Source organism: Saccopteryx leptura, chromosome 2 (assembly GCF_036850995.1).
Source record: "Saccopteryx leptura isolate mSacLep1 chromosome 2, mSacLep1_pri_phased_curated, whole genome shotgun sequence".
NCBI classification, from domain to species: Eukaryota; Metazoa; Chordata; class Mammalia; order Chiroptera; family Emballonuridae; genus Saccopteryx; species Saccopteryx leptura.
In genome coordinates, this window is record NC_089504.1 from 123,495,274 (window position 1) to 123,518,083 (window position 22,810).

The 22,810-nt window shown below is 36.6% G+C and overlaps 1 protein-coding gene across 6 annotated transcripts in view; it reads left to right on the plus strand.

The window, feature by feature from the left end:
* The window catches only part of CEP290 (centrosomal protein 290), a 107,274-nt gene extending 84,988 nt beyond the window's left edge, over positions 1-22,286 (plus strand). For all 6 annotated transcript variants that reach the window (XM_066368667.1, XM_066368666.1, XM_066368668.1 and 3 more), the window contains 13 exons: positions 240-385; positions 716-871; positions 3,684-3,807; positions 7,435-7,569; positions 8,831-8,917; positions 11,729-11,893; positions 12,424-12,546; positions 13,519-13,691; positions 17,179-17,320; positions 18,416-18,489; positions 19,056-19,150; positions 20,531-20,610; positions 21,575-22,286. In XM_066368667.1, the coding sequence (XP_066224764.1) occupies positions 240-385; positions 716-871; positions 3,684-3,807; positions 7,435-7,569; positions 8,831-8,917; positions 11,729-11,893; positions 12,424-12,546; positions 13,519-13,691; positions 17,179-17,320; positions 18,416-18,489; positions 19,056-19,150; positions 20,531-20,610; positions 21,575-21,805 (1,731 nt within the window). In that variant the 3' untranslated portion in view covers positions 21,806-22,286. The remainder of the gene's footprint in view (positions 1-239; positions 386-715; positions 872-3,683; positions 3,808-7,434; positions 7,570-8,830; positions 8,918-11,728; positions 11,894-12,423; positions 12,547-13,518; positions 13,692-17,178; positions 17,321-18,415; positions 18,490-19,055; positions 19,151-20,530; positions 20,611-21,574) is intronic.
* Positions 22,287-22,810: the final 524 nt, after the last annotated feature.

Here is a 22,810-nt window from a genome sequence, read left to right on the forward strand (position 1 = left end):
AGTTCAAACTGTTCCCCAGAATTTTATTTGTCAACTTATAAAATGCAGAACACTTAAACTGAAGGGCATTTTTGCAAATAGCTTGGTATGCCTAAAAATTGTAGAAGTTAGAACCTATTTACTTATTTTTCTGGGAAGTAATGCTTTACGATTTTTCTAATAAATTGTAATTGATAACTCTTAAAATGAAATAAAAAACAATATTAGTAATTTTCTTTCTCCTTTATTATTGTTTACAGAGTACTAGAGAAGAATTAATTCGGTGGGAAGAAGGTAAAAAATGGCAAAGCAGAATAGAGGGAATTCGAAACAAGTTAAAAGAGAAGGAGGGGGAAATATATGTTCTTACAAAGCAGTTGAATTCTTTGAAGGATCTTTTTGCCAAGTGAGTTTAATGTAAACCTGATTAATTATGTATAAAGTCTTTAATTGACATAACTTATATAGCTTTATTATACTTGATCATATGAGAAATTATCTAGGTTTAGTTATCATTTATTAGCTATGATTTACTTTTTTTCCTTTCAAATGTTTTTAAAATATTTTAATTATTTATGGAGTTTCCTATAATTTTGACATAAGTTAGCTCATAGCAAATGCAGAACAATCTGATTTTTGTATATTGGTTTTATGATGAGTAAGTTCGCAGTTGAATAAATTGAACAAGGCAAACAGTGAATAGTATATATTCATGGTTCTCAATTAAATCCCACAGAGTTGATAAAGAGAAACTTACATTGCAGAGGAAGCTAAGAACAACTGGCGTGACTGTTAATCAAGTTATGGGAGTGAGAGCTTTGGAATCAGAAAAAGAATTGGAAGAATTAAAAAAAAGAAATCTTGACTTAGAAAATGATATGTCATATATGAGGTAAGCTGTTACATGGAAATGTGCTGTCCATTGTAATGAAGGAAACTGGCTGACCCATAGAAACTGATATAATAAATGTTATTTTAGGCATGGGTTCTGTTGTCTTTTCATGTGAGTTGAGATATTCTTGTTTCTTGTATGCCACATAATTTTAGATTGTGTTTTTGAACTTTGAAATATCATGTTGTGAGACTCTGGATCTTGGTTAAATTGTATGGAAAATGTAGATTTTTTTTTTTTTTTTAGCAGGGAGTTGGTCTGGATAGATAGGTGTAGGCCCCATATTCCAGCTTGCTATCTGTGGGCTAGGTTTCTAATACCAGTTTTGCCTCAGAGCCTTTACAGTGCTACTGGGATCTGTCCTGCCTGTGTATTTCCAAGTGAGCAGTCTGGTATTTGGCCTGTCTGCTCTCTGTAGGTTTAGTTCTCAGAATCTTCAGTGTTCTGAATAGGTTCAGCTCCCTATGTGCACTGCTCAAGGGTAAGCCCAGAACTTTATAAACAACTTTCTAGTTGTTGGAGGTCCTCCCTCTCTGCGGTCTCCCTAGGACTTTCTGTTAACCTAGGGCTCCCCTTAGGTGCTTTGAACCCAAACTGGCACGTTGGCTACCCTGTTATCCTGTGTACTTCAGCAGCTGTGCACCTCTGCAGCCAAGCAAACAAGAGGGCCGAGACGGTGTGAGGGGACGACTTTTGCCCTACCACCTTACCAATCACAGCTCTACTGGTTGAAGGCGATTTCCCTCCTTAACAATTTTGCCATCTGTGGATTCCCATTGATGTCTCTGCCTCCACTGCCTATGCGGATTGCTTCAGGGTTGAAGCATGAAAGAACAGATAGAAGAAAAAAATAATGAGGGATTTTTGTCTTTCTGCATTAGAACTACCTCTTTGCTGATGCTTCAGATTCTGGCATTTCTTTCTAATCTGTAAACTACTTGCTTTTCAAAGTCCTCAAGTAGATGCTCCATGCTTCTGGGAGGGAAACTCCATTATTCTTAGAACCAGAGCCCTCAGGTTGTTTGCTTGCTTTTTCATGGAGCCTTTGAGGTTTTCTTGTTTTTCTGTCTCTTTCTGAGATTTGTCTTCTGATATTGTCATGATAATACAAACAAAAGAAATCATGTCCTAACAGTAAAACTATTTAAAATTTTCTGTTTCACTCATTTTTTCCAAGATGAACATAGATTAGTTTTACCTAATTTGCTTCTTCCTCTTCTAAGTGTTTACAGCAATCTGGGATCATATTAAATGATCACTGTAAAAGTCTGATACCTACCTGTAATATTTGGATGTGAGGATATTTACCATTCTTAAATTTATTTTACTTTGTTTTCCTTTTTATTAATCTTCAAAAATTACTATTAATGCTTCTTTATTAACGTATACGATTGTGTCAGTATTAATGTTGTGTGCACATGAAGTTGAACGCTTATGGGAACACTCAGGTGCTTCTAGTTTACATACCAACTGCTTTCCTTCTAAGTCCTTGTTTCTTAAATGCTTCAGAATTTCACTTATGGAGAAGGAAAATGTGATTGAAAAATTCTTTCTTTTGACATCTATAGTTACTGTCTGGTCCTGACAGTGGCTTCCCTCCCCCCTTTTTTTCTTAGTCTAAATATGTATTAGAGCAAAATTAAACCCTCTTATTTTCCTTTGCAGTTTTCACAGAAATCAAACTTTTTGTTTTAAAACCATCTAATGCTTTTATAGAGGTTTAATTGCTCCTTTTTCTTTAATAATGTGAATCCGTGTGAGCTGAAGTAATTGGAAAAGACATTGTGTAAAAGACACTAAATTCATCTTCTCTCCCAGTGCAAGTATAAATTTCTGACTTTTATGAATAAAATCTACATGTTAAAGGGAGGAAGGACATTCCAAGAAAGCAGAACCCTAGCAGACACTGAGAGGCAGGAGCGAACCTTTTGTGTGGGAGTACGTGTGGGTGTATCTTCCTTATAAAGGTAGACTCCTGCACAGGTAGGTCGGTAGGTGTGGGTGTGCGAGGCTAGGGAGGGCTTTGCAGGCCACGCAGACAGGTGTAGACTTGAAGAGGCTATTTATTGCCTGGTACCTTTTTTAATCTTTGAGCTTCCTGAGAAGAACATGGATATTATGAAGTTATTATATAATGTTTTTAAAAGTGAGTATTTTAATTCAACTATCCTATACAATTTTATATAAACAGATGCATGTTCTTTAAAAATGTCAGTGTATTTCTATAAATCAAAGTAAACTTTTTAACTCATAGTTTACAGCAGGGGTCCCCAAACTTTTTACACAGGGGGCCAGTTCACTGTCCCTCAGACAGTTGGAGGGCCGGACTATAAAAAAAAATATGAACAAATCCCTATGCACACTGCACATATCTTATTTTAAAGTAAAAAAACAAAAAGAACAAATACAATATTTAAAATAAAGAACAAGTAAATTTAAATCAATAAACTGACCAGTATTTCAATGGGAACTATGCTCCTGTCACTGATCACCAATGAGAGAGGTGCCCCTTCCGGAAGTGCAGCGGGGGCCGGATAAATGGCCTCAGGGGCCGCATGCGGCCCACGGGCCGTAGTTTGGGGACCCCTGGTTTAAAGGAACCCTGCAATGAATCCTCTGTAGAGGATCATTTTATAATGTAAATAGTCATGTCTTAATTTAATTTTTGTAAAGTTTGTAAGTTTTTTAGAATTTAAAATAAATACAATATTCAAATATACATTATATATTTTCTTTCTTTCTTTCCTGTATTTTAATATAGTAAGACTGCAAGTTGAAGTTTGAGCAGTAACGCGTCTGTGGTTGTTCACAGGACCCATCAAGCTCTTCCTCGGGATTCCGTGGTGGAGGATTTACGGTTAGAAAATAGATACCTCCAAGAAAAGCTTCATGCTTTAGAGAAACAGTCTGCAAAGGATGTCCATCCTGGGCCTTCAGTAAGTGTCATCATTCTTTTTCATCTTTTATGTTAAAGTTTAGAAGCAAAATCAATCTTTATCTTTATTTGGCCCAAACCGGTAGATCCTTGTCCTTAACATTAATGCAGTAAATTCAACTTTTATTTTTAGTAGCTACACTCTTTTATGCAATAACAATAAACTTAAGATTCTTTTAAATCTCTCTTATGCAATAACAATAAACTTAAGATTCTCATGCTTTGCATAGAAGTTCATTACAGATGATTTCTAGAGATTTTAAATGTAATTGTTATGGCTTTGCTGTGGTCAGAATATACAATGAGATAAAATAGGAACTTTTGTTATTGCATTATTTCCATCAGACGTGTGTTATGTTTCTAGTTTATAAAGAATCATTAATGAGGGGTTGTTTGTTGTATCTTATTTTAAATTACTTAGTATACATTTTTATTAGTTTTTTCTTTTCTTGTTTCTTCTCTTCTGCTTCAAGAAGAATTTGTTACTTGACACAACTGTCTACTCTGTCTGCCAGTGTTGACAGATACAGGCACAATATTTTTCACAAAAGGGACACTGTACAGAAACAACAGCAATAAAAAATCCTAACAGTGTTCAAGTCTAAAAAATGGGAAGGGAATAGATGCCAGTGAAAAGTTATACCCTCAGGTACTTAGAAAAAGTCTACAGTTTTACAGTAACAAAGAAAAACACAAAGCAGAAGATGTTGTAGATATTACTGAGCTAGTGTATCTGAGACAGTACCAAATAATCAAGCCCATTCCGGCTAAATAAAGGTACCTTGGCAGATTTTCACTTTGGTTTGGAAAATGACCCATATACAGAAATTGAGAAAATTGATCAAGACTAATATGAAAATAATAAGCAGGCATATAAAATCAAAGAAGAGAATGAACTAGTCAAGAATGAGAAAGGGGGCCCTGGCCGGTTGGCTCAGCGGTAGAGCGTCGGCCTGGCGTGCGGGAGGACCCGGATTCGATTTCCGGCCAGGGCACACAGGAGAAGCGCCCATTTGTTTCTCCACCCCCCCCCCCTCCTTCCTCTCTCTCTCTTCCCCTCCCACAGCCAAGGCTCCATTGGAGCAAAGATGGCCCCGGGCGCTGGGGATGGCTCCTTGGCCTCTGCCCCAGGCGCTAGAGTGGCTCTGGTCGCGGCAGAGCGACGCCCCGGAGGGGCAGAGCATTGCCCCCTGGTGGGCAGAGCGTCGCCCCTGGTGGGCGGGCGTGCTGGGTGGATCCCAGTCGGGCGCATGCGGGAGTCTGTCTGACTGTCTCTCCCCGTTTCCAGCTTCAGAAAAATACAAAAAAAAAAAAAAAAAGAATGAGAAAGGGGAGGGACCAAGGCTGAAGCTGTCAGTCAGCACAACCACATGGGTTCTGAGTCTCCAGGGAGGAGCAGGTCATAGCGCAGGTCCATGGTGCTGCAGGGCGTCAGTATGCTGAGGAGGCCGCACAGCCACACAGCCACACACGCTGGGACCGATGCACCAGTCCAGCCAGGACATGACCTCCTCAGTTCTCTGTACATGGCACTCATTTAGTTCTTTGTTATCTGAGTTTTTCTGACAGCAAGTAGTATACATATGTAGTGCAAATGGGAAAAAATTGTATAGGACTTGTAAAAAAAGCTATTAATAAATGCCTTAAACCCTAACATTTGACTAGTTCCTACAAAATTAGTGGTTATGCATTTCCTAATTCATTTTGATATTCCGTTTTACCATTTGTATTCACTTAAAAATGAGATAACAGAATAAAAAAATAAGGCATGGTAGAGATGTTCATTTTGCTTTAGAAATTTCTGATGCACCATGCTGTAAGAATCTCGCTACAAGTAAAATTTCATACAGTGAATAGTTCAATAAATATTTGTTATGAGGCTGTGTGACATTCTGACATACTTAGCAAGTTCCTTTGGTGTTTTTGCTATATGCTATCAAGGCACATTTTTATAATGAGAAAAGGAAGCTTACATGCATTGTTATCTATGTTGTATTAGACTCTCTGCCTATGTTCAATATTCACAGTACCCTGCAGAGTTTTATTTGTAATTTACATGGGAAGCCTGGAGAATAAGTAACATCTCTGGATATCAAGAAGATGCAGAACATAATTCAAATGCAAGTCAAAGACTTAATTGTACACTTTCTGAACTTTCTATGTACATACTACTTTGGGGTAGTTTGCATTACAGTATAAAATAAGAAAGTCTGTTCCCAACTGAAATCAAATAACATTTATCTTTTTTTCTTTATCCTTTCTACCTATTTCAGTCACCTGTGACCTCAAAACAATGACTAAAATCAAACATTTAAATGTTAAGAGAAAATGGGTGAAAGTTAATTCTTTATTTTTTTATTTATTCATTTTTAGAGAGGAGAGAGAGAGAGAGAGAGGGAGAGGGAGAGGGAGGAGAGAGAGGAGAGAGAGACAGAGAGAAGGAGGGAGGAGCTGGAAGCATCAACTCCCATATGTGCCTTGACCAGGCAAGCCCAGGGTTTCGAACCGGCGACCTCAGCATTTCCAGGTCGACGCTTTATCCACTGCGCCACCACAGGTCAGGCAAAAAGTTAATTCTTATTTCATTTCTTTTGTCAGGTTTATAATGATTCTTTTTCCCACTGGGTAATAAGTAATTGAGAATTTGAGACTTACCACTTTAGAGAAAAAAATAATCAAGCATGGATTTTTCTTTCAAATAACCTATAGTTTAGAATGAGAAGTAAAAATGAACATAAAAAATAACTCAAGATGGATTCATGCCAAGAGAAATACCAATATATTATTGAGGAGGGAGTGATTACTTTAGTTCAGGGAATGAGCCAAAGTTTTCTGACGGAGGAAGTAATTGAGGCACTTCTTTTTGTAGGCTTGTGTGTATTAGTTTGTTAATGCTGCCATAACAGAGCACCACAGATTTGATGACTGAAACAACATCAATTTATTCTCACAATTCTAGTAGCCAGAAGCCCAAAATCAAGGTATCAATAGGGTTAATTCCTTCTCTAGGCCGTGATGGGAGTACTGTTCCCAGTCTCTCTTCTTGTCTTTTACATGGCTGTCTTCTGCCTGTGTTTTCACATTGTCTTTCTTTGTCACGTGTCTCAGTCCAGATTTCCTTTTTATATAAGAACTCCAGTCATTAGATTAGGGCCCACTCTAATGACCTTATTTTAACTTGATTATCTCTGAAAATCCCTATCTCCAAAAAAGGTCATTTTGAGGTACTGGAAGATAGGATTTCAACATGTAAGTTTGGGAGTGGCGTGTGGATGGGGTATAATACAGTCCCTAACTATACTCTTATTATTAGATTGAAAACTGTTATAAATTAGTTATGTCATTCTGAAAGTATGCATGGAGGCATTTATTATATGTGTGGATATTGTTAAAGTCATACTTTGCTTTCAATATTAATTAAAATATATTACCTTCTCTCCTGCAAGTTTTATATTCTAATTTATTTTTGGTTGATTTCTCCAGAGCTCTCCAATTTTTTTATATTCCTTTGAGGAAAAATGTTATATTTTAGCATAGTGTTTTCTTATTCAGTATGTTTTATGCAGCTTTTATTTATTAAAAATTTTATATATTCCTTAAAAATATTCCTAATTTTATTTTCCTGAAGACTTCAGAAACAGAGTCAGATGATCATTGGCAAAGAGAACAGGAGCTTCAGAGGGAAAACTTGAAGTTGTCATCTGAAAATATTGAACTGAAATTTCAGCTTGAGCAAGCAAATAAAGATTTGCCAAGATTGAAGGTAAATAGCTGTTTTTATTATAGTTAGGAAATCTAATGCCTGAAAACCTTTTTCTCCCTACTTGTTATGCTTACTGTATTAGTTTATAGAGAAGTCAAAAGCTTATATTTGAAAAATATCACAGTAGTGTTATACTTTCTACATGTGTTCATTTAACAATTATTTGTGGAGAGGCTACTATGTGTCAGGCACTCTTCTAGATGCTGGGAAACAGCAATGAAAAAAATTCTTGGATTCAGAACTTAGATTCTAGTGTGGAAGACTGATAAACAAGTAAATCAATATATAGTTTCTCAGCTTCTGTTAAGTGCTAAGGAAAAAGCATAGTTGGAGTGAAGGGCATGTGTGTGGTTTCAGTAGGGGTATGAGGAACTATTTAAAATACGGTAGTTAGGGAAAGGCTTTTTAAATTTAATATTTTAGCAAAGAGCTAGGGGACAGATAAGGAAATCGGTCCTCCAAATACTGGGAAAAGAGTTCCAGACAACAGAAACTAGCAAGTTCAAATGCCCAGAGGTAAGAGGATAGTTGGTATATTTCATTAACAATTGTCACACTTTTAAAATATTAGAATGCCTCTAAACATTAAAGTAATTAAATTAAAAATATGCTGGGATGCTTGTCTCTTTTAGAAACTCTTTTATTTTGATGTTTGTAAAGTTTATCTTTGATCTTCCAAATCTTATCCTATTTATGGGAATCTCTTTTTTTTCTCTTGTCTGGCTAATTGTTTAGTTCTGTTTTGTATCTAGAATATTAGCAGTCTGTTTATTCCACTGGTAATTGTATCATTGAACTATTTCCTGCTGCTTGAACTAGTGTTAGGGCCCTGGCCAGTTGGCTCAGTGGATGGAGTGTTGGCCTGGCTTGCAGATGTCCTGGGTTTGATCCCCTGTCAGGGCACACAGGAGAAGTGGCCATCTGCTTCTCTTCCCCTCCCTCCCCACTTCCTCTCTCTCTTCCCCTCTCACAGCCAGTGGCTCAACTGGTTCAAGGAAATCAGAGTCCTAAACTCAAATTTATATTGTACCTTAAGGCAGAAATGTGGAAAATATTTCTTGAAATTCATATACAAAATACTTTTGTATTTATATACTTTAATTCAGTTTAAAATTTAATTGTTCAAAATCTTCTTTGTTGCTAGATAACGACTTGTTCAGTTTGGCTACCCTGTTAGAGATTGCTAGTTCAGAAGAGTTGTTTGTTCTTTCCAATGGCTATAGCTATGTTAAATTGTTACATGTTTGTTTTAATCTTATAGAATCAAGTAAGAGATTTGAAGGAAATGTGTGAATTTCTTAAAAAAGAAAAAGCAGAAGTTGAGCGGAAACTTGGCCATGTTAGAGGGGTGAGTAGGGGAGAATATGCCATATATTTATATGTATGTACTTTTTTTTTTTTTTTGGTTTAAGAAGTGATAAGCTAGAAATGAAAAACTAATTTGGATATGTCCTAACAGTAGTGATATGCTTCTACTAATCAGTATCTACAGTTTCCATTTTTATTCTGCTGCATCTACAATGTAAAACATTATTAAGCTTTTCTGTTTCAAGTTAATGTTTTATCATCTGACATACTTTACATGCATTTTGTTTCACTTGTACTGCACATCATCTCTTTTTTTGTTACATATTCCTCCATACCCTGAAAACATTTCACTTTTAGGAATCATCCTTCTGTTCACTGAAGTAACTACTTAAGTACTCGTTGGTCCAAATTCTAACCTTTTGTAACTATTTTATTATGTCCATGGCAACTTCTTAGTATACTGTTCTGTAAATGTATTTCCAAGTTTTTGTTTTTGTTTCTTTTGTATTCTTATATTTTTCTTCCTATATATTTTTAAAAAAAATTTATTGATTGATTTTTAGAGAGAGAGAGAGAGAGAAACATTGATCTGTTTCTGTCTGTACCCCGGCTGGAGATCGAACCAGCAACCTTTGCATATCAGGACAAGGCTCTAACAAACTTGAGTTATCTGGCCAGGGCATTTCAATATTATTTTATTTTTAAAATTTATTTATTGATTCTATTTATTTTGTGTTCAGTTTTTCCAATGAATAAATATTGCTTATGAGCACAAGGCCAAATATTTAAGCCCTATTGATATATTGTTAAGTGGCACAAGTGGAAACGATCATAATAGACAAAAACTTTTGCAAGTTATAATATTAAATAATGATGGTTTTGGTAAAAATATTGAATATCACTAGAAAAGTATCTAGGATAAATATCTTATTGAGAGTCAGAAACATTCATTTTGTAAATAAAAATATATTTGTTAATTTAACCTCTTCTAAGTCAATTATGAAAGTGTACAGTATTAAAATTCTGTAAAGTTTATATTTTATTTTATTTTATTTTAATTTTTATTTTTGTATTTTTCTGAAGCCAGAAACAGGGAGGCAGTCAGACAGACTCCCGCATGTGCCTGACCTGGATCCACCCGGCATGCCCACCAGGGGGCGATGCTCTGCCCATCTGGGGCGTTGCTCTGTTGCGACCAGAGCCACTCTAGTGCCTGAGGCAGAGGCCACAGAGCCATCCTCAGCGCCCGGGCCAACTTTGCTCCAATGGGGCCTCGGCTGCGGGAGGGGAAGAGAGACAGAGAGGAAGGAAAGGGGCAGGGGTGGAGAAGCAGATGGTTGCTTCTCCTGTGTGCCCTGGCCGGGAATCAAACCCGGGACTCCTGCACGCCAGGCTGATGCTCTACCACTGAGCCAACCGGCCAGGGCCTAAAGTTTATATTTTAGAATTATGCATTACAGTATTAAATTTATATAAAAGTGTATATTTTAGAGTTATTCATTGCAGTGTGACCAAGTTGCCAAAAAAGTAAGCAGATTGTTTTACTTGACTGTTAAAAAGAGTTTTATTTTAAGTTATAAGCAATTAAACTTATTAATTTGCTGACCTCTCTCTTTTGATAACTTTACACCAGGTACTTTTTTTTTATTTCAGACATCCCTTCTATTTATATTGGACAGAAACTGAATTTTTAAACAGTGACTATTCTTTTTTTTTTTTCTTCTGAACTTGGAAACGGGGAGGCAGTCAGACAGACTCCCACATGCACCTGACTAAGATCCACCTGGCATGCCCACCAGGGGGCGATGCTCTGCCCATCTGGGGCATTGCTCTGTCGCAACCAGAGCCATTCTAGTGCCTGAGGCAGAGGCCACAGAGCCATCCTCAGCGCCCGGGCCAACTTTGCTCCAATGGAGCCTCGGCTGCGGGAGGGGAGGAGAGAGACAGAGAAGAAGAAGAGGGGGAGGGGTGGAGAAGCAGATGGGTGCCTCTCCTGTGTGCCCTGGCTGGGAATCAACCCCGGGACTCCTGCACGCCAGGCCGACACTCTACCACTGAGCCAACTGGCCAGGCCTAAACAGTGACTATTCTTAAAGAAAATCACCTCTATTATGCCGCAATTCAAATTCAGTAACTCATGAGCTCTTTGAAGAATATTTTGTGTGTGTGTGTGTGTGTGTATGGTTTTGTCCTATATAAAAAAAAAACTCTTGTATACGGGAATGAACATTAGCTAGATAAAATATTTAGGTTCTTAGGTTTATTTACTTGGAACAGACATCAAGGGTAGAGTATTTAGGCTGTTAATTAACAGCTACATGACTCTAGGAATATCAAAATCTCTGAGTCTCTTGGCCCTAGCCAGTTGGCTCAGAGGATAGAGCCCAGCATATGGACATCCCAGGTTTGATACCCTGTCAGAGCACATAAGAGAAGTGACCATCTGTTTCTCTCCCCTCTCTTTCCCTCTCTCCCCCTTCTCTCCCCTGTAGCCAATGGCTCAATTGTTTTGAGCATTGGCTCTGGGCATGCTGAGGACAGGTGGGTTGGTCCAAACATTATCCTCAGGCACTAAAAATAGCTCGATCCTCAAGCATCAGCTCCAGATGGGTGTTGCTGGGTGGATCCCAGTCAGGGCACATGCAGGAGTCTGTCTCACTGTTTCCCCTTCTCTCACTTATAAAAAAAATATCTCTGAGTCTTAATTTTATTGTATGTAAAGTAAAAATTGTGATTCCTATCTCAGAGGGTTATTATAATAGTAAATTAAAGTAATACAAGCTTTGTTATTGGTACTTTATATTATACTCTCTAAAATATTTTATTTAATTGTTAATATATTATTTTGTAGTCTGGTAGAAGTGGAAAGACAATCCCAGAACTAGAAAAAACCATTGGTTTAATGAAAAGAGTTGTTGAAAAAGTCCAAAGAGAAAATGAGCAGTTGAAAAAAGCATCAGGAATACTGACCAGTGAAAAAATGGCTAATATTGAGCTGGAAAATGAAAAGTTGAAGGTAATATTTTAAATATGATCATTTGTATAGAATATTTTACTATTATAATTTTTAGGAAATTTTAAAATAAACTCCAACCACATAAAATCGCTTTAATGGCTACAATAGATATTTTACACATACAGAAAAAACTTATTGGAAACAAGACAAAGAGTAGTTAGAGTAATTCCACTTGGTCATTTTACTATTTCAGAACCAATGTTTCTTAGTCTGGCAGCATAAAATAGTTACCTGCTTCAATTTTCAAAAATAGAGATGCCTAAGTCCTCCTCCCGAGACTGATGAGATTCCCGTGGGGTGGGTTCTAGCACAGGTATTGTAATTTACAGATTCTGTCAAGTCATCAGTTCATTCTAGTGTGTAGCCCAGGTTGGAAACCTGTGCTGTACCAGATTAGATGGAAGACTTTCATTTTAATGATATCAAATAAGATATCTACAACTTCTTTGAATTAAGTTTTGTAAATTTACAAGATCATCTTTTACTTTATTTCATTGTTTTAATAGTTACTGCTTTTTTTTTATTGCTAGGCTGAACTAGAAAAACTTAAAGTTCATCTTGGACGACAGTTGAGCATGCACTATGAATCTAAGACCAAAGGCACAGAGAAAATTGTTGCTGAAAATGAACGGCTTCGTAAAGAACTTAAAAAAGTATGATTTTCATTAGTGATTATAATTATTTTTATGTTAACTAGTATATTTTAAAAACTGATTGAAAAATTTGATGAACATGTTTATTCAAAAAAGTTATTAAGACTTTTAGAAATTGTTTTTATTTCTGTCATCCTTTTACCATGAGAAACATTGAAAATACAAAATTAATAGGCAGTATAATGTAGAAGCTACATGGCCAGAATTTAAATCCTAGCTCTGTCATTTATTAGCTGTCGTAATTAAATGAAGCCACTAACGTCCCTCTATCCCCAATTTCCTCATCTATAAAATTGAGAATTATAAGTATATTTATGTCATCTGTGTCACAGAGCTGCTGTAGGGGTTTAGTGAGTTAATTTTTCTGCACTTAGGACAATGGCTGACATGCAATAAGGGGTATGTGAAACTATTCTATTAATTGAGCGGTAAGAAAAATTCTTTTCTAAGTAGCAAAATATAGTCCTTGCCCAGGCAAGCGGGTATTATTATTTATATGGATGATCCAGTGAATAAATTGAAGTTAGTATTTTTAAACTAGTCATATGAGTATATGGTGAGGCCAGAGTGGTCTTGTGCTTTGAGTGTGGATGTTTGATAATGGAAATAATCTGTGATACTCACACATAGTTAATGCTAATAGGTCTCTCAAGTATTAGTGAAAACAAAACATCTTTTAAATATGTACCAATGTAAACTCTCCATTATTCTGTAAATATTACAAAGATAACAAACTAAGTAACCAGTAGAATAAAATATTTGAAAACGTATTTTTCTAACCCCATTTAAATGATCTGTTGTTCTAATTATTATGATTATATTGCTGTTTAGAGTAAAGAAACATTGGGTTTTTTGAATTTTAATCAGTACTTAGAACTCCAGATTATTTTTATTTTCTAATTTATAGTGATAATTTTGAGTAATTGTGCCTATTACAATAGTATTACATTTTGTCATAATATACTGTGATAGGAAACTGAAACTGCAGAGAAATTGCGGATAGCCAAGAATAATTTGGAGATATTAAATGAGAAGATAACAGTTCAACTAAAAGAGACTGGTCAGAAGTTACAGTTGGCAGAAAGTAGAGGCCCTCAGCTTGAAGGTGCTGACAGCAAGAGCTGGAAATCAATCGTTGTTACCAGGTAGGAATAAATAGTTTAAAACTTGCACAAGTTTAATCAGTTCTAATTCTGCCATTATTGTTTTAAAAGAATATGACACTATTCTGATTAAATTAGTTTTTTCCTGGTGAATTGTTTGGTTGTTTTAACATGATGCTTATTGTTTTTTGTGTTTTGGGTTTTTTTTTGTCCTAGCATTGCCAGACTCATTTTCTTCCTTAGTATTTAACTAATCTGGGTGGCAGGGCATGGGATGACACAGAGCCGGGGCTGAGCTGAGGGTGTTGGAGTAGGATAGGCTTCTGAAGCTGCTGTCAGCCATGAACCTGGACTGATGGGGCCCAGTTCTCCTCGGCACAGCGTTTGTCAAGCTACATCTCAGCTTTTTGGTTGCATTCATTTTTTACCTCAAGTATAAGCCAGGCGCAGTGGAGCTGTTTTGTCATATCCTGTGGCATACTGGTTCTGGCTGGGCTATAATTTTGGTCTTGTATTCTGGTCAACTTTTTCTTCAAATAACCCCAACAGATGAACTTAGCGACAGCTTTAGTATTTACTGGCCTCTGCATTCTGGCACTCACTTTTCTCCCACTCTGTAAACCTTTCCTGTGTGATTCCTGATGGTCAGATAAACTCTGGCTATGAATGAGGTGATAGGAATTCACAAGTAAACGTTCATATCTTCACTGCCGCTATCATCACAGTGGTTCATCCTGACCCTGATGAGTGAGTAAAGGGTTTTGGTATCATTCTCATTTCCAACCGTAAGCAGCTGCTTAAAATATATAGTATAAAAGCCAGAGAGACCAGTGAAAGCCTGCCATGTCCTTTCCCATTAAAGTCATCCTGTATTAAGTTGTGTTCTTTACACCTGCTGACCCCATTTCAAAGGCAAACTCATCTTTGTCTTCCCATATTCATAGAGTTCTTTCTGTCCATGCATCCCATTTCCCTTTCAATGTCTTCCTGCCATTTAGAGTGGAGTTGTTTTTTTGGTGAGAGAAGGGGAGACAGTGAGGGAGACTCCCGCATGCACCTGACCAGGATCCATCCGGCAACCCTGTCTAGAGATTATGTTCAAGTACCGAGCTATTTTTAGCACCTGAGGCTGACTCTCAGACCTGCTGAGCTCTCCTCAGCGCCTGGGACCATGCTCAAAGCAATCAAGCCACTGACTGTGGGATGGGGAAAGGGAGAGAAGGGGGAGAGAAGCAGATGGTCACTTCTGTGTGCCCTAAGAATTGAACCTGGAATTCCATATGCCGGGGCAATGCTCAATCCAGTGAGCCACCAGACAGGGCCATAGAGTGGACTTGGTGAGGGATGGGACGTCAGTTACCATTATTACAGCTGGGCTAAGAGTGTTAACACTGTGAGCCTGCAGGGAGTCTTATAGGGGACCTGCTTCACTGCACGTGGCCCTTGTCAACCAAGTCCAAGGAGAAAAGAGGAAGGTTATACAGGTAATTAGAGGGCAGCCCAAGTGGCCAGGCAGTCCTGGTGAAGGGTCCTTGGGTCCTGTCCTGATAGACTTAGGACTCAGAAGCCACTCTTCTCAACTCCAGCCCTTTCGGTTCTGTCAGAGGGCTAGTGTAGGGATTCAATGAAATGACGTGTTAATAGTATGAAGAGGAGGAGCATTTCCTCTTTTGTCTGCTTGGACCCCAGCAGAGGCTCTTAATCAGCAACACTGTCAGTTGATGTCTTGATCCTTTATTTTCTTCTATAATAATACTGTATATGGACTCAAAGAATTTTGAGTTGCTTTTTTTCTTTTTTTAAGATTTTATGTATTCATTTTAGAGAGAAGAGAAAGAAAGAGAAGTGGGGGGAGGAGCAGGAAGCAGGAACTCCCATATGTGCCTTGACCAGACTAGCTGGGGTTTTGAACCGCTGATCTCAGCATTCCATGTGGATGCTTGAGTTGCTTTAAGATGTATATATTCAGCAGATATTTACTCAGTACAATAACTGCTGCATGCCAGCAGTTACGTTATGTGCTTTATGTTTTCCTAAAAGGAGTACTTGCCTAGATTCCTTCAACGAGCCAGGTAGCTTCCTTGGAGAGATGCGTAATTTCACTATGACCTTAAGTAAATCACATCTCTTTTCTGTGAGCTCAAGTTTTTGTATCTGTGGAAATGATAATCCTGTTCTTTTCTAAAAAGGGTTCTGTGAGCCTGCAGAAAGATTATTAATCTGAAAAGGGTTTATAAAGTTTATAAACATTTGAGAAAGTTAGTAATATTCAGTTGAAGATGACTTTGCCTTTGAGATTGTGTGTTTAATCTGAGAACTGTACAGGTAACAGCATACAATAGGCCTTCATTGAACCCTCTTGAAAAAGACATAAGCCTTAGTAGAATCCACTTGACAGAGAGAAGACTTATTCTGATCCTTGGCCTCCAGCCTCTCTAAATATGACAAAACAATTGCTCAGGTCTGTAGCTGGGATCTGTATCAGGCATTATACCGACTGCTGAGACAGGCCAGGGTGGTGCAGAGCTGTTTTAGATCGGTGATCAGAGAGGGCCTCTGAGTGGGTGGTGTTGGAGCAGGGACTTGACTGAAGTGAAGGGGTGAGCTTCTGATACTTGACCACTTGATTGATAATCATTACTGGGTTAACATTGCCTCTAATCTGCGTTTCTCAGATTTATCAAAAGCTTTTTGAATGTATTGACATAATAATTTTCCTTCCTTGTACGTTCCATACTTGATTTTGTTGCCAAGCATTCCTTCTATTCTCTGGAAAAGTTTGAATATTATAAACATATAATTTTCTCCCTTTAAGGTGTTAAAATCTACTTGTAAAACCATTTGGTTCAATTTCTTTGTTTCTGGTTTTGGTTTTGTTCTGTTTCTTGGGGGGCGGGAGGCTAATGTTTTAAACCTTTCTTTTGGAGTCTGGATTTTTTTTTTTGAACTATTGATCATTTCTTTGAAGGTTACAAATCTGGTCAGATTTTTACAAGCTCATCCCTCCCCATCATAGGCTATTTCTCTCACCCATGCCTTTGCATGTTCTCTTCCTTCTCCCAGCAGTGGCCCTTTGGCTTTGTTCTACCTGGTGCCTTCTTTTATTCTGTGTGCGGGGTGTGTGTTTGTGTATGTCTATAAAATGCTTTAATTTGTGACCTTTAGCTATATTCCTAAGAATATCCAGCAATACAGATTTTGATATTCTGATGAATTTTACTTTGATTTTTTTTTTTTGCAACTGAAAAAAGATACTGATTTTAATACTTTACAGTGGTCAAATATAGGGTCCACTGTTGTTTATAATTTTGGGAAATACGTAAGTCCTCTTTTTAAATTGGCCTGTCAGTTGAGGATACTGAATCCTTGCTGTCATTGAATGCTTAAATAAATCTGTAGTGAAAGATTTGACTAATGAAACAGTATAAGAAGATATTCTGTGTTATTTTTAGTGCAGTAATTTGAACTGACTAAAATCAGTGAAATCACTTTTCATGTCTACACCAATTATTTTCCTGTATACTTTTAGAATGTATGAAACCAAATTGAAAAAACTGGAAAGTGATATTGCCAGAAAAACCCAAAGCCTTACTGATCTTAAACAGCTTGTGAGACAAGCCACGGAGAGGGAACAAAAAGTTAAGAAATACACTGAAGACCTTGAACAGCAGGCAAGCAATGTGATTTTTATTTACATGTTAAATAATATATTATATCTCAAGCCCCTCCTTGATACTATCTTCTGTAGCTAAAATGAACTCTTGACTAATTCCTACCCTGGAAGGTCCATCGAAGTGATCGACACCACCATTCACTCATTTAAGCCAAAAACCTTGAATCATCCACTCCTTTTTTATTCTCAGCACCCATCGTTGTCATTAAATCCTGTTAGCTCAGTTTTCAAAATATATCCCAAATCTGACAATGTCTCACACGTTCAGTATGCCCAGTCTAGTCCAGGCTGTTCTGTTGCACCTGCGCTGTTGTAATCATCTCTCTGCTAGTCGCCCTGCTTCCATTCACGCCTTGTTTTACCTCTCCCCTATCCCTGATCTATTCTCCATGTAGTTTCCAAGAAATCCTTTTAAAGCATAAGGCAAATCATAGCAGCACCATCCTTAGACTCTTCCAGTGGTTACTTTGTCCTGGAATAAAACTGTAATAAAGTTCTTCTCATAGCTTGTAAGGACCTACATGGTCTGGCACTGGTTTCCTCTCTAGTTTGCTCTTTACTTTTCGCACTCACAGTGTTCTCCCACATTGACCTTTCAGTCCTTTGAACAAACCAAATTCATTCAAGCTTCTAGGCCTTGCATTTGTTTCCCAAATATTCTCATAGCCTACTTCCTTCTTTCATGTCTCTTGAAAAAGAGGCACCTCCGAGCTTCCCCATCCCTATACCACCTTCCCTTTCTATCCTCTTACCCTGGTTTGTTGTTTTTTATAGCCTTTCCTCACATCCGGCACTGTTATCACTTCACATACTCATTGTCTTTCTTCACTAAAAGTATAAGGACCATGGGAACATGCAGGAAGAATTTTGTCTTTTTTACCTTTGTGTCTTCTCTGCCTGGGACAATGCTAGCACATAGTAGTTAATAAATAATTGGTGAATGAATAGGGAATAGAACATGCTGGATGGCAGCTCACCTGTGCTTTTAAAAACCCAACTTTTAATATTATGCTTCATTGAAAATGTGTATCTTCGTAAAATCTCATTATTTTCATGTCAAACTGTGTCTTCTAACTTTTCATTGTGCCCAAAGATTGAGATGCTCAAACATATTCCTGAAGGAGCTGAGACAGAGCAAGGCCTTCAGCAGGAGCTTCTGGTTCTTAGGTACTTATCTCTTCATATGACAACCTTTTGCTTTTCGTTATCTTTTCATATAACCAGGTTTACTATATTTAGAGAATAAGATCTTTCAGCCTTGCTGCCTATAAGGCTTATCAACCTTATTTTATCTAACTTCAGTCTTTTACATAGTAGAAGCTGAAAAAAATGATAAACTAGATCTTAATATAGGTAACCAAGTTGGTAATATAGTTTTAATTTTCTTAGTACTATAGAATATATTAAACTTTAACTTTGCAGAAGCAAATATTAACAAAAGAGGGAAAAGAAGCCTTTACTTCCAGAGTTCTATGTAGCATATTCTCCCATGAGGCTCATCCCATAGGGAAACTACTCTTGAAAATGACATCAGGTCAGATTTTTAAGAAAAACAGGAAGTTTGATTCCAGGGTCTCTGAGAACAGTAATGTTATAGCAGTGAAAGTAGATGAATGCCTTTATGAATGCCAGCCAGTTCTAAGCACTGTACAACAGGCAGTTTATAGGAAATGCCATTTTGTGGAGCAGTGTGGTTTTTGTTTTGTTTTAATAATATTATCCTTTTACTTTAGATTAGCTAATTGTCAGCTGGAAAAAGAAAAAGCAGAATTAATCCATAAAGTAGAAGTACAAAAAGACCAGTATGGAGCTGAGAGCACCAAGCATGGTAATGTGTTTACAGCATGCTAGGTAGCCCAAGTTTTTGGTTTGCCCTTTTTGTCTGTTCTGATTTCTGATAACTGTCTTCCTATAAAGCCCAATATAAGTTTTTGGAGCTATCTCTTCCTCCATGCAGTAATGTTATTCCCATCAAGTCCTTGGTGACTAAAAGTACACAGCATCTCTCAACACTGCACCTCACAGCAGCCAGCTTGGTATACTGGGCTAGAATCATACCAAAGACCTGTTCAGGGTGTTGACATTAGGCAAGTTCTCTCTAAACCTGTTTCCTGAGAGGGACTTTCTGAATCCCAATATTCCTTCTCTTTTAAGGAGATAAGGATACCTGTTGTATTTCAAAGATTATTAAGGCTCAAAATCAAGCTATAACTATTCTGGAAATTCTAAAGCACTATTTCAATATAAGCAGTCATTAAACTAACTTTTGGAAATCTGTAATGAATGGCATCCCTCTGATTAAGAATCAGCTCTAAAAAATCAGTAGCACTTTCTGCAAAGGTGAATGAAGCTCTGAAAAGTAGTTTTGCTCTGCCTTCCAAAGGAAGATGGTTTCTGCTGACTCTAGTCCCATAAGCATAAGGAAAATATTTCCTATCTCCAACTTAGAGGACCATTTCAAGGGAACTTTTTATTCCATTCATAAAAATGTTTGCTGCCAATTATTTGCTTAAACTTTAGCATTACTTTTGTATTTTTTATCCTTCAATGGATGCAAAATGACATGACACATTACTGTTTAATTTAAAGAAAATACCTCTCTAGCAGTTGGTAATTCAACCATTTGCCTATTGGTTCTCACTGTAATATTAAGAGGTATGTTAACACTGGGGAGGACATCCATAAATTAGTCCTTGAGCTGCTTGTGGACTTACCTTTTCCACCTAAGTATTCCCCTTTGTGTTATCCATCCTGCCTAGCACGTTTTTCACATAATAATTACACAATAAATGTATAACGACCTTCATGGAATAGCCAGTACTGCTAGGTAACAAAGCATTTGGCCACCTTATGGTTGTAGCCCCTTACCGAACAGTAACCTTATTCTCTTGTACTTTTAGTACTTAACAATGTTATTTTCCTGGCTTCAGAATTTTTCTCTGGAAAATAACTTTTTTTTTCCGTGTGAAAAATTAACCTCCCTCTACACTTCTAATATCTGGCAGGTCTCTTTTCTCTTTGTCTGTTACGGAATTACAACTGGTATAGTATCCACAGCCTACAGTGTTTCAGCTATAAAATGCTCTAATTTCCACACTCGAGTTTCATAAGTTTTCTCCTTATTCTCTAAACCAAATCCTTTATCTTGAACTAAGCATGGGAAAAAGCCACGTCTAATTTTTATATATAAATGTATTTTTTTTGGCAGATCCTGATCAACTAAAGGAAAAGGTAAAAGATCTAGAGACACAGCTTAAAACCTCACTTCTAGAAAAGCAGCATTTGAAGGTAATTAATAATTCAATATATCTAATTACAATATTGTTTTGTGAAAACAGCTGTTGAAAACTTCTTTTTTATGACCACCATGTTTTAAGTATGTATCGTACAGCTTCCTGGAATTACATTTTACACTTATATTTCACCTTAATATTGCAAAGTTCATTATATTCATCTGTGTCAAAATATATTTATTATATAAGAACAACCAAAAAATTGAGACAAAACAATTAGGATTAAAGAGTAAATTTTTTAGTTGTCATAAATATAGAACTCGTTATTTTAATATTGTTTTTGGTCCCATTGCAACAGTGACTTTTATTTCCTTTTGAAATTGTTTTTAGAAATAGTCCTCTTGGCTTAAAAAAAGATATCTGGTATGCTTTATCTCTTTAAAAATCTGTAAACAGAACAAGAGTACATGATATGGGTGTTAACTAGTGATCACTGGCTATTCTAAATGGTCGTTAAAGCTCAAATTGTCTCTTTAGCAGATGGGTAACTCTTAGCTAGGCAGAAGCCCTGGAGTTTCCCTGATCATATATATATTTATAAGAAGTTGACCATTATATATTTGTAAAGGAAACATAAATGAGGCCTAAGCCAAAGAATCTTAACCAAATAATAACCTTAAAGCTGTGAATAGGCACATCTTTTTGATTGCTTCACTGAGTATCGGAGAGTATAATTTGGAGAAAGATTAGATCCCCCTCTAATTTAAAGAGCTAATAAGTTTTAAAGACTAGGACCTAATTTACAGAACAAATAATATGATTTGACAGTTAACAACTTATACTGCACAATGAAATCTTATTAACAAAATCTTAAAAAAATACTTCTACCTTTATGAGTATATTTGGCTATTCAGGTTACTTTGGCTTTCATGTTGATAATTAAACCTCTTTAGCACATACCTAAAGAGTTTGTATTATATACCTATATATGTCTGTTAAAGGTAATATGTTTCTATTAGGAGGAAATAAAAAAGCTGAAGAAAGAACTGCAAAATTTTGATCCTTTGTTTTTTGAAGAAATTGAAGATCTAAAGTATAATTATAAAGAAGAAGTGAAAAAAAATATTCTTTTAGAAGAGAAGTTAAAAAAACTTTCTGAACAATTTGGAGTTGAATTAACTAGTCCTGTTGCTGCTTCTGAACAGTTTGAAGATGAAGACGGAAGTCCTGTTAATTTCCCCACTTATTAAGGGCCAACTATAACTGTAATTTTAAATTATTTAGTATTTATTAACCTTGTAAGTTAAAATTCCATCTGGAAATCAAGCAAGTCTCTGACCTATGTGATTTCCTTTACAATACCTTGTACTTTAACCTAAATTTGAATTTTTAGTAAATAAAATTATATGAAATTTAAAAAATATTAGAAAAGTACCTATTTGATTTTTAAAGTTATGACTGTCCAATAGGTTGCACTACAGTAAATTTCTGTACATTCACGTTTTAAGTTTTTAGCATATCAGGGTAAACTAACAATTTCAACATTTAAAATTGGGGTTTTAAATATACTGACCTATTTGTGTGTTATGGTTCCTAAATTCTATATGTATCTATAATTTTATATATATGTGTGTATATACATGTATTGAGTTGGCAAGAAAGTAATTTTGGAATTGTGTGAAAACTCCTTTTCTTATACAAAAAATAAACTTTAATCAATTATATATTTTTCATTTTGTTCAATGACCTTTTGCCATCTTTCTTGCAGCTTCATGATTCCGCGCTCATAGAAATTTTGGTCCTTATCAACCAAAAACTGAACCAAGTGCGATTTAAAGTCATTATCATTTGTGAAAGTTTCACCATTCAAAGAGTTTTACAAACTTCGAAATAAATGGTAATCAGATGGTGCCAGGTCAGGGCTGTATGGGGAACGTGACATCACTTCCCAATCAAACTCTAGTAATTTCCCACAGTTACTAAAGATGTGTGAGGCTTTGCATTATTATGGTGGAACACAATTCCTTGGCAATCTGCCAATTCTGGCCCTTTTTCTTTGCTTCATCCACTTTCATTAGCTGTTGACAGTAAACATCTGAATTGATCGTCTGGTTTCTTGGAAGCAGGTCAAAATACACACCACCTTTGTAGTCCCACCAAATTGAGAGCATGACACTTTTTTTTTTTTATGTAATTCAGCTTTAGATGTGGTTTGTGCTGGTTCATCACGCTTGGACCATGATCATTTTCAAATG